General features: G+C 38.1%; 1 protein-coding gene across 7 annotated transcripts in view; it reads left to right on the plus strand.

Annotated features, from left to right (window-relative positions):
- Positions 1–20,600, plus strand: part of LOC100518417 (adhesion G protein-coupled receptor E2) — a 66,701-nt gene that overhangs the window by 12,942 nt on the left and 33,159 nt on the right. For all 7 annotated transcript variants that reach the window (XR_014837508.1, XM_021083675.2, XM_021083673.2 and 4 more), the window contains 5 exons: positions 5,932–6,039; positions 6,723–6,943; positions 7,128–7,307; positions 9,531–9,728; positions 9,991–10,226. Coding sequence is in view for 6 of the 7 variants with exons in the window: in XM_021083675.2 (XP_020939334.2) it covers positions 5,932–6,039; positions 6,723–6,943; positions 7,128–7,307; positions 9,531–9,728; positions 9,991–10,226 (943 nt within the window). In the remaining variant the exon portion in view is untranslated. The remainder of the gene's footprint in view (positions 1–5,931; positions 6,040–6,722; positions 6,944–7,127; positions 7,308–9,530; positions 9,729–9,990; positions 10,227–20,600) is intronic.

Consider the following 20,600-nt stretch of genomic DNA (forward strand, 5'->3'; position numbering starts at 1 on the left):
GGTTAAAAAGAAATGGAAAACTGTAAATAATGTACATTTTCATTGTAAAATAAATTATCAGGAGAGGAAATATTTGCAGTGAAGAATTAAAGATAAAACGTAGGAGTTCCCATTGTGATGCAGTAGAAACGAATCTGATTAGGAACCAGGAGGTTGTAGGTTTGATCCCTGGCCTTGCTCACTGGGTTAAGGATCCGGTGTTGCCCTGAGCTGTGGTGTAGGTTGCAGACAAGTCTCGGATCTGTCATTGCTGTGTGGTGTTAAGCCAGCAGCTGTAGCTCTGATTAGACCCCTAGCTTGGGAACCTCCATATGCCATGGGTGCAGTCCTAAAAAAACACAAAATGACAAAATAAAGATAAAATATAAAGTTTCAAAAGAAAACGATTTATTCATTTTGGAAGAGTATGCATTTAGTATTATTTGATATTTAAATATGATTTTTATTGAGATAAAATTCACATTCACATAATATAGTCACTTTTTAACCAGAGTATACAATTCAGTGGCATTTAGTACATTCACAGAGTCGTACCACCCTCACCTCTATTTCTAAAGTAGTTTCATCATCCCCAATGTATAGTTGGCATCCACTAAGCAGTCACTCATTTATTCTTTCCTTCAGCCTCTGGCAACTACTTATCTGTTTTCTGTCTCTATGCCTTTGCCATTCTGGATATTTTGTATGAATAGAATCATGCAATATGTGACCTGGTAGTCTAGCTTCTTTTGCTCAGCATAATGTCTTTGACATTGTTTCATGTTGTAGCATGTTGTATCAGTATTTCATTCCTTTTATGGCTGAATAATAATGCATTGTATATGGATATGCCACTTTTGTTCATCCATCCATCCATTGATGGACATTTGAGTGGTTGTCACCTTTAGATTGTTGTAAATGTGCTATTATGGATATTAGCGTACAGGTTTGTATACCTTGTTTCAGTTCTTTAGGGGTACATGCTTAGGAGTGGAATCTCTGAGTGATACAGTAATCTATGTTCAACTTTTTGAGAAGCCACTAAGCTATTTTCCTAGAGTGGCTATTTCTCCATTTTAGATTCTCAACAGCAATGCACAAACGTTCCAATCTCCTCATCCTCAGCAGTACTTGTTACTTTCATTTTGTTGTATTTTTATTATAGCCATTAGTATGTGTCAGGGGACAGCTCATCATGGTTTGATCTGCATTTTCCTAGTGCCTAAAGATGCGTAACATCTTTTCATGTCATTGTTGAATATTTGTCTTTTTTTTTGAAAAATGTCTATTCAAGTCCTTTGCCTGTTTTTTGCATTTGGTTGTTGAGATTTTAGAGTTATCTATGTATTCTAATAGTAGATCCTATGAGATATGTGATTTGCAGAAATAGCTTCACATTCTGAAGATTGAATTTTCATTTTCTTCATAGTCTTTTCACTTCCATGAAAAAATACTTTACATTTTTATTAAGTCTATATTATCTATTGTTTCTTTTGTTACTTCTGCATTTTTTCAGTCATTTACAAGAATCTACTTCCAGAACAAAGACCATGAAGATTTATCCCTATATTTTCTCCTAAGTGTTCTACTTTTACCTTTTAAATGTAGGTCTTCCACCCATTTGGAGCTAATTTTTGTGTATTGTGTGAGGTAGGGGTCCATCTTCCTTTTTTCCTGTGTGAATAACCAGATGTCCCAGCACTATTGATTGAAGAGACTATTCTTTGCCCCCTTGAAAGGTCTTGGCACCTCTTTTGGAAAATCAATTGACTTTAGATGTACAGGTGTATTTCTGGACTCTAAATTTGTTTTATTGACCTATATGTCTATCCTTATGCCAATACTGTACTGTTTTGAATATTGCAGGTTGGTAGTTAAGTTTTGAAACCAGGAAGGTGAATACTTCAGCTTTGTTTTTCATTTTCAAGATTGTTCAAATATTTGGGCTTCTTACAATATCATGTGAATTTTAGGATGAACTTTTCCATTTCTACAAAAAAATGCTGTTGAGATATTGTTAGTACTGCATTGAATCTAGAAATCACTTTGGGGAATATTGCCATTTAAAAAATATTTTCTTCCCATTCATAAACACAGGATGCCTTTCCATTTATTTAGGGGTTTAAATTTCTTTCAGTAATCTTTTGTAGTTTTCTGTGTGAAAGTCTTGAGCCTCCTTGGATAAATTTGTTCCTAATATATTATTGAAGATTTTTGCATCTATTTTCATAAGAGATATTGCTCTATAGTTTTTTTCACATGATATCTTTCTCTGATTTTATTTCATGGGTAATGGTGGGTTCATAGAATTATTTAGGTAGTGTTTCTTCCTCTTTTGTGTTTTGGAAGAGTTGACAAAGCATACATGTTATCCTTCCTTGGTTGATAGGATTCTGATCTGGGGTTTTCACTTTGGGAAATTTTGATTTCTCATTCAATCTTGCTAGTTATAGGTCTGTTCAGACTAGTTATAGGTCTGTTTCTTCTTCGGTTACTTTTGTAGTTTTGTGTGTCTGTAGGAATTTCATCTAGGTTATTGTTTGGGGCTTGTCCCAGCCTTTAAATAACTGTTGCTGTGATTGGAATGACCCTTGTGGTTCTGTTATTGAACCAAACTTGGGTCTGCTTACCCTCTCTCAGTAAAGCCAATCTGCTGACACTGGGTTGTGGTGAAGGAAGCATAACATTTAAGGTGCCAGACAAGAGGTTCTGGACAGCTTATGCTCAAAACACCTGAACTCTACTGTGGGCTTCAGGGAAGCATTTTTACAGTCAAGGTGAGGGAGGGGAGTCTCAGGGTATGTGACTGGCTTATTCACAATTTTCTAGTTGATGGTGAGATAACAGGGTGTCATATCAATCCTTAGGTTCCAGTAAGTCTGTGGGCTACTGTCCCCATGGTCATCAGGTAGTTAACTTCTGCCATTTTGTGGGGTTTTCAACATCTATAAAGCAACTCAGGAAATGTGTAGCAGATACGGTTATCCAGGTTCTTCAGAGAGGAACTAAAGCAGGGGACATGGGGGAGGGGTCCGCTATACCATAGGGTCCTGCTCGATTATAGTTCTTATTATGATTGCAAGATTCCTTTCAGCAATAAGCATCAGGAAACTTTAAAAAAAGTTTATAACTTATGAGACCTGGAAATTACACAGCACACTTGGGGCCACACAACATGGGGAGAAAGAGAGAGATAAGGAGAGAGAGAGAGAGAGAATGAGAACATGGGCCAGGGGTTCTGCTTTATTGAGGTGGATGGAGGTGGCCTTGAGCTCACTCTTTGCTACTGAATTTAGAACATAAGAGCCAGAATTAAAAGTTTGTGAAGAGTTAAAAATAGGTAGCCTACACTGTCAGTTATTGAAATTAATGAAGACCTCTAAAGCAAAGGGGCCTGAATAGATGGAAGGCTGGCTGTCTATCTAGTTCTCTTGCTGGCAATGTGTTTATTGCCTTTGAAGTAGGTGCCTCAAAGCTTTGGTCAAGCACTGGCATTACAAAAAAAAAAAAAAAAAAAAAAAAAAAAAAAAAAACCTGTCAGGGAGTACATTACAGTTATCAAATTTATTCGTAATTTTGAATAATCCTTTGTAAATTTATGGTATACATGTTACAAAACCCATTTGGCTGCCTGCAATTCAGAAGCAAATACTTGAGAGGCAAATGTTGGTGGAAAGGAAGGGATGTTTTAATCAGAAGGCCAGCAATCTGGGGAGAAGGCAGACTCGTGTTGCCAAAACCAGCTCCCAAGTTTCTGCTCAGCCATGGCAGGTTTTAAAAGGAAAAAGAGGAAAAAAAATTCAGTGAATCATCAAGGAGGGATGTCAGTCTCTGCATCATTTTCCATTGCATGCAGGCTGACTGACTCCTCCTTGGTTTCTTCAGATGTTATCTTGTCTGTGCGGGCTGGGGGTAGAGAGATAGGCATTCTTTCATTCTTCATTCCTCCTCCTCCCCTTCTCCTTTCCCTCCCCCTCCTCCTGCTTCTTTTTGCTTTTTATGTCGGTGTATGTGGCATATGTAAGTTCCCAGGCTAGGGGTCAAATTGGAACTGCAGCTGCCAGCCAACCACAGTCATAGCAATGCAGTATCTGAGCCTTGTCTGTGACCCACACCACAGCTCAAGGCAATGCTGGATCCTTAACCCACTGAGTAAGGCCAGAGATCAAACCTGCATCCTTATGGAAACTAGTCAGGTTTGTTACTGCTGAGCCACAATGGGAACTCCACCTACTTCTTTTAATCTAGGGAAAGAATCAACAGGTTAGGCAAGTCATGTGCATTCAGTAGAGCACAAGTCGGGAGTTAGGTTAAATGTTACTTGGAATGGATGGGCAATAGGATCCCACTGTACAGCACAGGGAAATGTGTGTGATTGGGTCACTTTGTTGTGAAACAGAACTTGCTGAAACATTGTAAATCAACTATACTTTAATAATAATAATAATAATAATAATAATGATAATAATAACAATAATAATAAAAATAATAAAATAAACCTAAAAATGTTTAAGGGAGACAGAAATAGGCAAACAGGAAAGAGGCAAAAGAGCTGCTTACAAATCCTCACTATTAGATATCATTCCATTTCTATGGGATTAGGGATGAAAGCCCATCTTCTGTAACTTCTCCCTGCTGACTTAGGGTGTCATATTCATATTCTTAAAGTGGGGGATGCTGACATGGATTTGTAGCATCTCTTTGTTTGCTGACCATCTTACTTGCCTGCTTACTTACGTGGGCAGAGCAAGATACAATCATTCTGATGCTCACAAGATATAGATTATTATGAGCAATAGGGTTAATCCCATTCTCTTGAGGACAGTTCTTGAACTTGTACTAGCTATAGATTCAGTACAGCTCAAGATGGAACAGCCTAAGTTATGGCTACAGTCTGGTCATCATACAGGTAGCTTTTTCCCCCTGGTGGCAGTTAGTGTCTTGTGAAACAATTCATAAATGTGCCTTGAACACTAAAAGATTCTGTGACTCTATTGTCCTAATTGTTAACTGCTTGATCCTGCTCTTTTGTGACTTATGGAGGCCTGGGAGACTTCAGCTTTTCTATAAACAAGAGGCAGGAGACATAGAGGGGGGTTTCATACTTGGTGGTGGTGAGAGCCACAGAGTTCCACTTGGTTTCATACACGTGTATATACCATTATTATGTATAACAAATATTATGTGTAAAATTATGGCATTACTTGGTACACATAACATTTTGCATAATATTTTGTATATAATATGTATAGTTTTGGGAGTTCCTGCAGTGGTGAACTTGACCAGTATCCATGAGGACATGGTTTGATTCCTGGCCTAGCTCAGTGGGTTAAGGATTTGGTGTTGCTGTGAGCCATGATGTCGGTTACAGACACAGCTCAGATCCCATGTTGCTATGGCTGTGGCATAGGCCAGCAGCTCCAGCTCGAGTTTGATCCCTAGCCTGGGAACTTCCATATGCCATGGGTGTGACCCTAAAAAGACTAAAAAAGGTATAATATATGGTTATATTATGTAAGCCTTACCATCAGTTACAGAAACATTAAGCACTATGACACACCTTATCTTTTTAGCTACTTTTTCTTTTGGCTGCATCCATGTCATGCAGAAGTTCCTGTGCCAGGTATCAAACATACACCAGAGCATTAACCCAACGCACAGCAGTGACAATGCTGGATCCTTAACCACTAGACCACCAAGGAACTCTCTGTTTTTAGCTACTTTTGATTGTCTTCTATTTTCACTTTTGCTAAATAAGCTTGTAAAATTGTCATTGAACCAGATTTAACTGTCATTATACCATCATTTTTATTATGTGAATGAAATAGAGGCAGATATTACAAGGACGGTTGTAATATAATTAAACAGGTTTACTATAAAAATGGTATTATAATAACCCCTACAGTCACAATTACTAATCCAACTCCCTTGCATGACTCCCACAACACACAGTACTGTCCCTGGAGGTGCAGGAGCAAGGATACGAGAATATCACCTTGATTCAGAATCAGACAAAGATGCTGCTCACCTGGGATACAGTGCATGAATCTGGCGACTCAGGTAATGACTGAATAGGGGGAGGGTCACTGAAGCTTCACAGTGGGACAAGATGCCCAAAGATGTGACAAATAGAGAACTGAAGCTTAAAGGGGAGTGTGGGCTACAGTGGATCAAAGGGAAAATGTTGTGGTCCATGAATGAGGGTTGGAAAGAGAATTTTCCAGGCTCAGAGCAGGGTGAAGAAAAGACAAGTTTATTGAGGGAAGAAATGCTGTTCACATAGCTAGCCAACTTCCTGCTGATCAGGGAGAACTGATTCTGGGATCATGGTCATTTCTATTTTTATAGCCCAGAGACAAAGGAAAAGAGGAGAGGTCTTACCATACACCTGTTCACCTGCTGATTGGTTGGGGAAAGATCTGATATTCTGATACACTTGCTGGATGGTTGGGGGCATATATTGCCCCATAGGAGTGGGGTGAGGAGTGGGCCACATACCTTTCTTAGTAGAGGACAGGAAGGAGTAGGCCAGGTTTCTGGGGTAGGGGAGGGCCTCAGAAACATTGTAACAATTCCATTGAGAGTGGTGGGATGATAAGATTCTGGTAATTTTTATCTCAGCCAGAGGCTTTTTGAGGTTTATCTTCTTGGATTGGACTTGAAGTCCTATAGAAAAAAAAAACTATCTGAAGAAAGGGTCCTGTTGGGGACCCTGAGATATTAACCTTAGCCTCATCCTGCAGGCCCTACTGTGGTGGGCCTTCTGTCCACTCCAGGGGTGGGAAGGTTTCTGGCTAAGGCCCCTCTGGTCCTGGATACTGTGGAACAGGCAGCTTTGCATGAGACACACAAAGGCGTGCTACAGGAACTCTATCATGATCTGCTATCAGACGTCATCTCTGCCTTTATCAGCAACAAGGACCCTCAGAACCTCAGGCACCCGGTCACCTTTATCTTCCAACATGTGAGTCATGGTGGGATTGAGCTGTGGGTATGCAAGGGGCGTGAGTCCTGCACACAGTCTTGGGCTTCAGGCAGCTCCCCCATGGGTTCACCATCTCCCCAGGAAACACCTGAAAAAGCAAGCGTGGGGTGAGCATCTCTGAACATCAGAACCATGAGCTCACACCCACTTCCTGTTCCTACAGTCAGTCATCCCTGGTCCAAGAGAGAAAGTGTTCTGTGTCTTCTGGGAGCATGGCCAGAATGGAAGTGGTCATTGGGCCACCAGTGGCTGCAGGATAGTGGGCACCAAAGTCAGCAGCACCATCTGCCAGTGCACCCACCTCAGCAGCTTTGCCATCCTCATGGCTCTCTACGAAGTACAGGTGAGAGCCCTGAGAGGGGCTGAATTCAATGTCTACTACTGTGTAACAAATCCCCACACATGTTGCAGCTATATAACCAAATTTATTATCTTGCAGCTTCTTCAAGTCAACAAATAGGCATAGTGTAGATGGGCTATATTTTCAGCATTCTAGAAGTCTTAAAAGTCTCTCCTCTGAGGCTTGGAGTCCTCCTCTAAGCTCCCTTATTTCTGGCAGAATTAAGTTCCTTGTGGTGGGAGGACTGTCTCTTCTCTTGCTATCAGCAGGGGACCAGACTCAGCTCCTAGGGGCTGCCTGGATTCCTTCTCATGTGGTGCTCTCTATCCATAGACCAGCAGGAGAAACTCCCTCATATCAAAATTCTCTCAGCCTTTGAATCCTTTTCTCCAGGAGGAGCCAAGATCTTTTAAGGACTCACCCGATTAGGTCAGGCCACCTAGGATAAACTCCTCTCTTGAAGTCAACTGATAGAGGACTTGAATTCCACCTGCAAAGTCTCTTCACAGCAGCACCTAGATTGGTATTTTATTGAAAGCCTGGAAGAAGATGGCATAGAGTCATATCTGCCAATTAGAATTCTGCTTACCTCAGGGGTCTTCAGGAGAAGGGTGCTTAGGGGCTGCAGAAAGGAAGACTTGGTGATAGCAGAGGTTAGAGGGGCTGAGTGAATACAGATGGGTCAGAGGCTGTCTTTATCTCCTGCCCTGGTCAGGTGAGCTAGTTATTTCTCTGGATCATCAAAACATACTCACTCAGGTGACCTCAGTTAATGGGTATTTACCTTAGCATCTACATGAAAATAAACATGAAAAGGATCCTAGCCAAAGGGCCAGACCTCATAGGAGCCCTCAGGAGTTTGAGCAGTTATCCAAGGCTGTGTTTCATCTTGCCATGTTTCTAGATAAACAATATTACTAATTTTATTTGTATACTGTTTTATATTTTTGGAGGGTTAAAATATCCGTGTTTCATAATTCAAACAGGAGAGGTAACATTGATGATTCTCCATCGCATCCCTAACGCTGTTCACCTACTTCCTCTTGCCTTTGGCAACCAATGTCAATTTTTCCTACATTTTTCTATGAGTATTTTATATCTATAAAACAAATTTGTGTATTTGTTCTTGGTCTCCCCTTTTTTTCACTCACACAGTGGCATTTTTCACTGTTGTGCATTTTGTGTTTTTATTTATTTATTACATCACTCTATTTCCATCCATGAAGAGATTCTTCCATCCTTTTAATGGACACATTGCCTTCTGTTGGGTGAATGTGCCATAAATACATGTCAAACTCCTCCTAATGGGGGTTTAGTTTCTGGTCATTTACTAATATGAATAATGTTGCAATTATTTAGACATCCTTCATTAATTCTCATGCTTGAGTATACATTTAGGATGTATACTGGGTCAAATTCATAATTGTGTGTTGGTAGATATTGCTCTTTTCCAACATAAATAGGCTGTACCTCTGACCACTCCCTCCAGCATTACATATATGTGTGTGACTTCTCACACCTTCACCACTGGATATTATCAAATTTTTGTATCTTTACTCATGAGAGGTCAGTAGATCCAGGAAAAATTTTGTGGTTTTCTTATGAGTGGAACATTTTAAGGGCATTCTTAGAAAACGCATTTCTTTCTCTGGAAACATTTTTTCCACATCCTTGGTCCATTTTTCTATTGGCTTGGAGATGCATTTTTAAATGGATTTGTGGGGCTATTTTTATAGTACAGAAATTAGATTTTTGTTGTTACATAAAAAAACTCAAGATTTAGTATGCATCAAAATCATCTGCAGGTTTTGCTGTTTATTTTTTGATATTTTATTCAGAAAAATTTTCAAATCCACAGTTATGTTGCAAAATAAGAACAGTGTAAATAATACCCAGTTTCTCTTTATCCAGATGCACTTAGTTTGAACATTTACCTCCATTTTCTTGATCATTTGAATCCCCCCTCTCCTTCCCACTTTCTTTCTCTTAGTTACATGGAAATGGAATTGGTGGATTTTTTTTTTAATTTCTCCATAGACTTAGAATTATTTGCAAAAGAGGTAGGGAAATGTGAATTTAAGCCACCACTACTGTCAAAGTGTAGTAGTTTTCCTCCTTTTTTATTTTTTATTTTTATTTTTAAATATAGTATCTATATCCTGTTAGGTCATTGTTTATATTAATCCTTAAGAGTGTAACTGTGATATCCTTTCTGCTGGTTTCCAGGAGAAGGATTCTGCACTGACTGTGATCAGCTACATGGGGCTGAGCCTCTCTCTGCTGTGCCTTCTCCTGGTGGTGCTCACCTTCCTGTTCTGCAAAGCCATTCACAATACAAGCACCTCACTCCACCTGCAGCTCTCCATTTGCCTCTTCCTGGCCCACTTGCTCTTCCTAACAGCCATCGACAGAATTGAGATCAAGGTCCTTATACTGCCCCAAAATGCCACTGCCCTGCCCCAGGGGATGGTGAATTCTTGAAGTCATGCTGCCTTTGACACCTTAAGAAAATGGCCTGGGTTCTAGGTAAGGTTAGATGGGTAAGTAGCCAACTTCACAGTGACACACACAATTAGAAGACAAACACTCCATTGACAACCCCTTCATATACATCAGCATTCCCCAGTGGCAAGGTGTAGAAGAGGTTCTGACAGTCCCTCCTCGCAATATCTTACTGCTTCCCCAGGTGCTCTGTAGCATCATCGCAGGTGCCTTACACTATCTCTACCTGGCCTCCTTCACCTGGATGCTGCTGGAGGGCCTGCACCTCTTCCTCACTGCACGCAACCTGATGGTGGTCAACTACTCCAGTGTGAACAAGTTCATGAAGAAGCTCATGTTCCCTGTGGGCTATGGAGTCCCGGCTGTGATTGTGACCATATCTGCAGCATCCTGGCCTCATCTTTATGGAACACCCACCAGGTAAAGGCAAATTTCCACTCTCTTTGTCTTCTCCAGCACAACTATGGTATTGTATATAGAAGTAACAGCATTTTATTATGCCAGAGCATAATATGTAGAGAGATAAAAAATAATAATCCCTAGGGCATCTTTCTGTGGAAGATGACAGTAATTAAAGAGAATGCCTTCAAACTCTGTCCTTGCAATAGCAAAGACGAAATCAGAGGAAGTGCTTAGGACATCATTTAGAACAATCTAAATTGTTTCTTTATCCTAATTCTATAAGATGTTCCAATTTTTCATTCGTAGCGGTAGAGGTGATTTAAGTAATCAAAGTAATTGATTGTACCATAGTGGAGATTTACAAGGTACTTACTTTGTGCCAGACACTATTTTTTTTTCTTTTCAGGGCTGCACCTGAGGCATATATAAGTCCCCAGGCTAAGGGTCTAATTGGAGCTGCAGCTGTTGCTTAACCCAGATCCTTAACCCACTGAGCCAGGCCAGGGATTGAACCTGCATCCTCATGGATACTGGTTGGGTTCTTAACCTGCTGCACCACAGTGGGAACTCCAAGACTCTTTTCTAGATGTGTTAATCTTCACACCAATACTATTAACCAGGAACTGTCATTTGCCCCATTTTACAGGTGAGTAAGTTGAGGCACCAATAGTATAAGTAAATGTCCAATGGTGCACAATTAGTTAAGTACCAGTGTTGGATTCAAATTCAGGGAGTCAAGCTCCTTAATTTGCACTCTTATATTTTCTGCTTTTAATACCAGTTTAAATATTTTTTACATTTTTATTGAAATATAATTTCACATTTTTATTGAAATATAATTTCATATGATGAAATTCACCCTTTTAAAGTGTAATCAGTGGTTTTTAGAATAGTCAAAGTTGTGCAGCCATCACCACAATCTGATTTTAAAACATTTTCAACTTCCCAAAGAAACCTCATACACAGTAACATTCACTTCTCATTCCTGCTACCTAGTCCTCTGTCCCAACCCCTAACAACCATTAATTTACTTTCTGTCTCTATAAACCTACCTATTCTGAATATTTCCCACAAATGAAATCATACATGTGGTCTTTTGTGACAGGATTCTTTTACTTAGTATGATATTTTTAAGGTTCATACAAGCTGTAGTAGCACTTATTATCTCTCTTTGTTGTTGCTATTGCTGTTGTTCTGTAAATAATATTCTGTTTTATGGATATACCACATATTGTTTATCCATCCTTCAGTTAATAATCATTTAGATTGTTTTCTTTTTTTGGCTGTATGATCTTTGCCATGATAAACAATTATGTATAAGTTTTTATGGGGACATATGTTTTAATTTTTCTTGGGTGTATATATCTATGGGTAGAATTGCTGGGGTCAAATGGAAAACCTGTGTTTGGCATTCTGACAAACCATCACCTATCTTCTAAAGCATCTGTACCATTTTATAGTTCCATCAGCAATGTATGAGGGTTTTAATTTCTCCCCATCATTGTAAACACTTATTTTCTACATTTTAATTTTAGCTATCCTAATGAGAATGGAGTGACATTTCATTGTGGTTTCAATTTGCATGTTCCCAAATGGCTAATAATATTGAGCATCCTTTCATCTCATTGACCATTTGCATATCTTCTTTGGAGAAATACCTATTCAAATCTTTTGGCCATTTTTAAATTGGGTTATTTGTCTTTATTGTTGACTTGTAAGAGTCTTAATATATTCTGGATATTATGGTGCTGTGGAAACGAATCCAACTAGGAACCATGAGGTTTCTGGTTCAATCCCTGACCTGCTCAGTGGGTTAAGGATCTGGTGTTGCCACGAGCTGTGGTGCAGGTTGCAGATGAGGCTCGGATTTGGCATTGCTGCCCCTCTGGCATAGGCTGGAAGCAACAGCTCCAATTAGACCCCTAGCCTGGAAACCTCCATATGCCGCAGGTGTGGCCCTAAAACAAGAAAAGACAAAAAAAAAATTTTTTGTTCTAATTCTGTGAAAAATGTCCTTTATAATTTGATATGGACTGCATTGAATCCATAGATCACCTTGGGTAGAATAGCCATTTTGAAAATATTGATTCTTCCAATCCAAGAATCATAGTGTATCTTTCAATCTGTATGTGTCATCTTGACTTCTTTCATGAACATCTTATAGTTTTCAGGATAAAGGTCTTTCATCTCTTTAGGTAGGTTTATTCCTAGGTATTTTATTCTTTTTAATGTGATGGTAAATGGGATTGTTTCTCTAATTTCTCTTTCTAACCTTTTGTTGATAGCATGTAGAAATGCAATTGGTTTCTATGTATTAATTTTGTAAACTACAACTTTACCAAATTCATTTATAAACTCTAACAATTTTCTGATGGTGTCTTCAGGTTTTCCAGTTATAGTATAATGTCATCTGCCAACAGTAATAAATTTTATGTCTTCCTTTCCAATTTGGATTCCTTATATTTCTTTTTCTTCTCTGATCACTGTGGCTAGGACTTCCAAAACTATGTTTAATGGTAGTGGTAGAGTAGACATCCTTGTCTTATTCCTGATATTAGCAGGAATTCTTTCAGCTTTTCACCATTGAGAATGATGTTAGCTGTGGGTTTGTCATAGATGGCCTTCATTATGTTGAGATAGTTCCCCTCTATGCCCGCTTTCTGGAGGGTTTTATTAGAATTGGGTGTTGGATTTTGTCAAAAGCTTTTTCTGCATCTATTGAGAGGATCATATGGTGTTTATTCTTCAGTTTGTTAATGTGGTCTATCACACGTATTGATTTTCAGGTATTGAAAAATCCTTGCATCCCTGGGATAAATCCCACTTGATCATGGTACACAATCATTTTAATGTGTTGCTGGATTCAGTTTGCTAATATTTTATTGAGGATTTTTGCATCTATATTCATCAGTGATATTGGCCTGTAATTTTCATTTTTTGGGTGTGTGGTATTTATGTCTTGTTTTGGGATCAGGGTGATGGTGGCCTCATAGAATGAGTTTGGGAGTGTTCTTTCCTCTGTAATTTTTTTGGAATAGTTTCAGAAGGATAGGTTTTTACTCTTCTCTAAATTTTTGATAGAATTCACTTGTGAAGCCATCTGGTCCTGGACTGTTTATTGGAAGTTTTTTTTCTTTATTTATTTAAAAAATTTAAATTATTTTTATTTTTTCCAATATAGTTGTTTTATAGTGTTCTGTCAATTTTCTACTGTAAAGCAAAGTGACCGGACACACATCCACACACACACACATTCTTTTATTTGGAAGTTTTTAAATCACAGTTTCAATTTCAGTACTTGTGATTGATCTATTAATCTTTTCTATTTTGTCTTGGTTTAGTCTTGGAAAATTGTACTTTTCTAAGAATTTGTCCATTTCTTATAGGTTGTCCATTTTATTTGGCATATGTTTGCTTTGGTAATCTCTTATGATTCTTTGTATTTCTGTGATGTCCATTGTAACTTCTCTTCTGCATTTCTAATTTTATTTATTTGAGTCCTCTCTCTTTTTTTCTTGATTAGTCTGGCTAAGGGTTTATCAATATTGTTGATCTTTTCAAAGAACCGGCTTTAATTTCATTGATCTTTTCTATGATTTTCTTCATTTCTATTTCATTATTTCTGCAATGATCTTTATGATTTCTTTCCTTCTGCTAACTTTGTGTTTTGCCTGTTCTCTCTGTAGTTGCTTGAGGTATAAAGTTAGATTTTTTTTTTTTTGAGATTTTTCTTGTTTCCTGAGGTAGGCTTGAATTGCTATAAACTTCTCTCTTAGAACTGCTTTTGCTACATCCCATAGGTTTTGGAGTGTTGTATCTTTGTTGTTACTTGCTTCTAGATATTTGCTCATTTCCCCTTTGATTTCTTCAGTGATCCATTGGTTGTTTAGTAGCATGTTGTTTAGTCTCCACATGTATGTTTTTTTTTCTTGCACATTTTTCTTGTTGATATCCAGTCATATAGAGTTGTGGTAGGAAAAGACGCTTGATATGATTTCAATTTTCTTAAATTTACTGAGGCTTGATTTGTAGCTCAGAATGTGATCTATCCTAGAGAATGTTCTCTGTGCACTTGAGAAGAATGTGTATTCTGCTGCTTTTGGATGGAATGTTGTATAAATATCAATTAAGCCAAATTTGGTCTAATGCATCCATTTAGAGGCCAGTGTTTCCTTGTTGATTTCCTGTCTTGATGATCTGTCCATTGCTGTAAGTGGGTTGTTAAAGTCTTCCACTATTATTGTGTTATGGTCAATTTTCCCCCTTAAATGATTGTTAGCTGTTGCCTTATATATTGAGGTGCACCTGTGTTGGATGCATATATATTTTAAAAAGTTACATCTTATTCTTGGTTTGACCCTTTGATCATTATGTAATGTCCATCTTTGTCTCTTATTGTATTATTTAAGGTATATTTTGTCTGATTTGCTACTCCAGTTTTCTTTTGATTTATGTTTGCATGGAATATCGTCTCCCATCCTCTCACTTAATTTAAATCATTTATTTTATTTTATTTATTTTATTTTATTTTATTTTATTTTATTTTTGCCTTTTCTAGGGCCTCTTCCCATGGCACATGGAGGTTCCCAGGCTAGGGGTCTAATTGGAACTGTAGGCACCGGCCTATGCCAGAGCCACAGCAATACAGGATCTGAGCTGCATCTGTGATGCAGACCACAGCTCATGTGATGCCACCACAGCTCACAGCAATGCCAGATCTTAACCCACGGAACAGGCCAGGGATTGAACCCGTGACCTCATGGTTCTTAGTTGGATTCGTTAACCGCTGAGCCATGATGGGAATCCCCATCCTCTAAATTTGTATGTGTCCCTAGAACTCAAGTGAGTCTATTGAAGACAGCAATATATGGGTCTATTTTTTGTATCCATTCAGCCAATCTATGTCTTTGGTTGGGACATTTAGTCCATTTACATTTAAGGTAATTATTGATATGTATGTTTTTGTTGTCATTTTATTGTTTTGAATTTGTTTTTGTTGGTATTTTTTTCTTCCCTTCTTCTCTTGTTCTCTTCTCTTGCGGTTCAGTGACTATCTTTAGTGTTGTATTTGGATTGCTTTTTCTTATTTGTGTGTATATCTATTGTAGACTTTCGGTGTGCAGTTACCATGAAGTTTTGATATGAGTCTATATACACACAAGATTGGTTTAATTTGTTGGTCTCTTAATTGCAAGTGCATCTCCAGTATCCTGCATTTGTACCCTCCTCTCATCAGAATTTCTGGTTTTGGTAGGATATTTGTATATGGATGATTTCCTACTTTTACTATATGTATGCCTTTATTGGTGATCCTTGCTGTTTGTAATATTTTTGTTTCTAGTTGTGCCCTTTTCTTTTTTACCTAGAGAAGTTCCTTTAGTTTTTGTTGTAAAGCTGGCTTAATGGTGCTGAATTCTCTTAGCTTTTGCTTGTCTGCAAAGCTTTTGATTGATCCTTCAAATCTGAATGATTGCCTTGCTGGGTAAAGTTCTTGGTTGGAGGTTTTTTCCTTTCATCTCTTTAAGAATATCTTGCCACTCCCTTCTGGCCTGCAGAGTTTCTGCTGAAAAATCTGCCAGTAACCTTACTGGGGTTCCCTTGCATGTTATTTGTTTCTTTTCCCTAGCTGCCTTTGATATTTTCTCTTTGTCTTTAATTTTGATTAGTTTGATTAATATGTGTCTGGGGGGTGTTCCTCCTTGGGTTTATTTTATATGGTACGCATTGTGCTTTCTGGATTTGAGTGAGTGATTCCTTTCCCATGGTAGGGAAGTTTTGGGCTATTATCTCTTTAAATATTTCCTCTGGCCCTTTCTCTCTTCTTTTGGCATCCCTATAATACTTATGTTGATGTGTTTAACATTGTCCCAGATTTCTCTTAGACTGTCTTCATTTATTTTCAATCATTTTTTCTCTTTTATGTTCCATATCAGTGATTTCCACTACCTTACTTACTCGTCCCTCTGCCTCCTGTATTCTGCTCTTGGTTACTTTTAGTGAATTTTTTTTCAGTTATTGTATTTTGATCTCTGCTTACTTAATCCTTAAATCTTCTATTTCTTTGCTCGTTGTTTCTTGTAATTGATCAATCTTGGCTTCCAGTTTATTTCCAAGATCTTGAGTCATTTTTACTATCATCAGTCTAAAGTCTTTTTTCATGGAGGTTGGTAATCTCCCATCACTTAACTGCTTTTCTGTTTTTTCATTTTATTGTTCAATTGTCTAAGTCATAATTATCTGAATTTTTAAAATTTTTCCCCACTGTACAACATGGGGATCAAGTTATTCTTACATGTATACATTTTTTTCCCCCACTCTTTGTGCTGTTGCAACATGAGTATCGAGACATAGTTCTCAATGCTACTCAGAAGAATCTCTTTGTAAATCTATTCGAAGTTGTATCTGATAACCCCAGGCTCCCGATCCCTCCCACTACCTCCCTCTCCCATCAGGCAGCCACAAGTCTCTTCTCCAAGTCCATGATTTTCTTTTCTGTGGAGATGTTCATTTGTGCTGGATGTTAGATTCCAGGTATAAGTGAAATCTTATGGTATTTGTCCTTGTCTTTCTGGCTCATTTCACTCAGTAGGAGTCTCTAGTTCCATCCATGTTGCTGCAAATGGCATTATGTCATCCTTTTTTATGGCTGAGTAGTATTCCATTGTGTATATATACCACTTCTTCCAAATCCAATCATCTGTCGATGGACATTTGGGTTGTTTCCATGTCCTAGCTATTGTGAATAGTGCTGCAATGAACATGCGGGTGCACGTGTCTCTTTTAAGTAGAGTTTTGTCTGGATATATGGCCAAGAGTGGGATTGCAGGGTCATATGGAAGTTCTATGTATAGATTTCTAAGGTATCTCCATACTGTTATCCATAGTGGCTGTACCAGTTTACATTCCCACCAGCAGTGCAGGAGGGTTCCCTTTTCTCCACAGCCCCTCCAGCACTTGTTATGTGTGGACTTATGAATGATGGCCATTCTGACTGGTGTGAGGTGGTATCTCATGGTAGTTCTGATTTGCATTTCTCTTATAATCAGCGATGTTGAGCATTTTTTCATGTGTTTGCTGGCCATCTGTATATCTTCCTTGGAGAAATGTCAATTCAGGTCTTTTGCCCATGTTTGCATTGATTGATTGGCTTTTTTGCTGTTGGGTTGTATAAGTTGCTTATATATTCTAGAGATTAAGCCCTTGTCCATTGCATCGTTTGAAAGTATTTTCTCCCATTCTGTATGCTGTCTTTTTGTTTTCTTTTGGGTTTCCTTTGCTGTGCAAAAGCTTTCCAGTTTGATTAGGTCCCAATGGTTTATTTTTTTGCATATTGCTATTGCTTTGGGAGACTGACCTGAGAAAATATTCATGATGTTGAGGTCAGAGAGGTTTTGCCTATGTTCTCTTCCAGGAGTTTGATGGTATCTTGTCTTATATTGAAGTCTTGTATCCATTTTGAGTTTATTTTTGTGCATGGTGTGAGGGTGTGTTCTAGTTTCACGGCTTTACATGCAGCTGTCCAGCTTTCCCAGCAATGCTTGCTGAATAGACTTTCTTTTTCCCATTTTATGTTCTTGCCTCCCTTGTCAAAGATTAATTGACCATAGGTGTCAGGGTTTATGTCCGGGTTCTCTATTTGCTCCAATGATCTGTCTGTTTTGATACCAGTACCACACTGTTTTGATGACTGTGGCTTTGTAATATTTCTTGAGGTCTGGGAAAGTTATGCCCCCTACTTGGTTTTTCTATCTCAGGATTAATTTGGCGATTCTTGCTCTTTCGTTGTTCCATAGAAATGTTTGAATTGTTTGTTCTAGTTCTGTGAAAAATGTCATGGGTAATTTGATAGAGATTGTATTGAATCTGTAGATTGCTTTGGGTAGTAGGGCCATTTTCACAATGTTGATTTTTCCAATCCAGGAACATGGAATATCTTTCCATTTATTTACATCTTCTTTAATTTCTTTGATTAAAGTTTTATAGTTCTTGGCATATAAGTCCTTTGCTTCCTTGGTCAGGTGTATTCCGAGGTATTTGATTTTTTGAGGTGCAATTTTAAAAGGTATTGTATTTTGGTATTCCTTCTCTAACATTTCATTGCTGGTATACAGAAGTGCAACTGACTTCTGAATGTTAATCTTCTATCCTGCTACTTTGCTGAATTTATTAATCAGTTCAAGTAGATTTTGGGTTGAGTCCTTAGGGTTTTCTATGTATAGTATCATGTTGTCTGCATACAGTGACAGTTTTATCTCTTCTCTTCCTATTTGGTTGCCTTTTATTTCTTTTGTTTGTCTAATTGCTGTGGCTTGGACTTCCAAAACTATGTTGAAGATCAGTGGTAATAGTGGGCATCCCTGTCTTTTTCCAGATTTGAATGAGAAGGCTTTCAGTTTTTCCCCATTGAGTATTGTATTTGCTGTGGGTTTGTCATAAATGGCTTTGATTATATTCAGGAATGTTCCCTCTATACCCACTTTGGCGAGGGTCTTGATCATGAATGGATGTTGGACTTTGTCAAATGCTTTTTCTGCGTCTATTGAGATGATCATATGATTTTTGACTTTTCTTTTGTTAATGTGGTGTATGATGTTGATTGATTTGCATATGTTGAACCAACCTTGGGAACCTGGGATGAACCCTACCTGGTCATGGTGTATAATTTTTTTGATATGTTGTTGGATTCGGTTGGCTAAGATTTTGTTGAGAATTTTTGCCTCTATATTCATCAATGATGTTGGCCGATAGCTTTCTTTTTCGGTGGTATCTCTGTCTGGTTTTGGAATGTGGCTGATGGTGGCCTCATAGAATGTCTTTGGGAGTGTTCCTTCTTCTTCAACCTTTTGAAAGAGTTTAAGGAGAATGGGCACCAGATCCTCTTTGTATGTTTGATAGAATTCAGCTGTGAATCCATCTGGTCCTGGACTTTTATTTGTAGGAAGTGTTTTTATGACCTCTTCAATTTCACTTCTAGTGATGGGTCTATTCAGTTGGTCTGTTTCTTCTTGATTCAGTTTTGGCAGGCTGTAAGATTCTAGAAAATTGTCCATTTCTTCCAGATTGTCAAATTTGTTGGCATATAGTTGTTCATAGTATTCTCTCATGGTTTTTTGTATTTCTGCAGGGTCCGTTGTGATTTCTCCTTTTGCATTTCTAATTTTGTTTATTTGAGTTCTTTCTCTCCTCTTCTTATTGAGTCTGGCCAGGGGCTTGTCAATTTTGGTTACCTTTTCAAAGAACCAGCTCTTGGTTTTATTAATTTTCTCTATTGATTTTTGCATCTCTATTTTATTGGTTTCTTATTTGATCTTTATAATTTCCTTCCTTCTGCTGACGTTAGGTCTTTTTTGTTCTTTTTCTAATTCATTTAGGGGGAGGGTTAAGTTGTCAATTTGGGATCTTTCTTCTTTTTTGAGAAAGGCCTGTATCACTATATATTTCCCTCTGAGCACTGCTCTCGCAGCATCCCATAGATTTTGAGAGGTTGTGTCTTCATTATCATTTGTTTCAAGGTACTTTTTAATTTCCTTCTTAATTTCCTCAATGACCCATTGGTTTTTTAGCATGTTGTTTAGTCTCCATGTAGGAGGTTTTTTCACTCATTTCTTTTCCCATGGTTAATTTCTAGTTTCATGGCATTGTGGTCAGATGATACTTGAAATAATTTCTATGCTCCTAAATTTGTTGAGGTTAGCTTTGTGTCCCAATATGTGGTCGATTCTTGAGAATGTTCCATGAGCATTTGAGGAGAATGTGTATTCTGATTTTTTTAGATGTAGTGTCCTGAAGATATCAATTAAGTCTAACTTTTCTATTGTTTCCTTTAGGATCTCTGTTGCTTTATTGGTTTTCTGTCTAGAGGATCTGTCCATTGATGTGAGGGGGGTATTAAAGTCTCCTACTGTGATTGTATTCCCATCAATTTCTCCCTTTATGTCTGTTAATATTTGTTGTATGTATCTGGGTGCTCCTATATTTGGGGCATATATGTTGACGATAGTAACATCCTCTCCTTGGATGGATCCCTTAATCATTAAATAGTGTCCTTCTTTGTCTTTCTTTATGTCTTTTGTTTTAAAGTCTATTTTGTCTGATATGAGTATTGCGACTCCTGCTTTCCTGTCATGTCTATTGGTATGAAATATTTTCTCCCACCCATTGACTTTCAATCTATATGTATCCTTTGTCCTAAGGTGAGTTTCTTGCAGGCAGCATATTGAAGGTTTTTGCTTTTTTATCCACTCAGCCACTCTTTGTCTTTTGATCAGAACTTTCGGTCCATTGACATTTAAGGTGATAATTGATAGATGATTTTTTATTGCCATTTTGAACCTCGTGTTCCAGTTGATTCTGTGGTTCTCCATTCTTCCATTCTTTTTTTGGTCGGATGGT

This window comes from Sus scrofa, chromosome 2 (genome assembly GCF_054392235.1).
Source record: "Sus scrofa isolate SSC_HxYL_T2T_F1_AM1 chromosome 2, Sscrofa_HxYL_maternal_Yorkshire_Landrace_v2.0, whole genome shotgun sequence".
In the NCBI taxonomy this organism is placed as follows: domain Eukaryota; kingdom Metazoa; phylum Chordata; class Mammalia; order Artiodactyla; family Suidae; genus Sus; species Sus scrofa.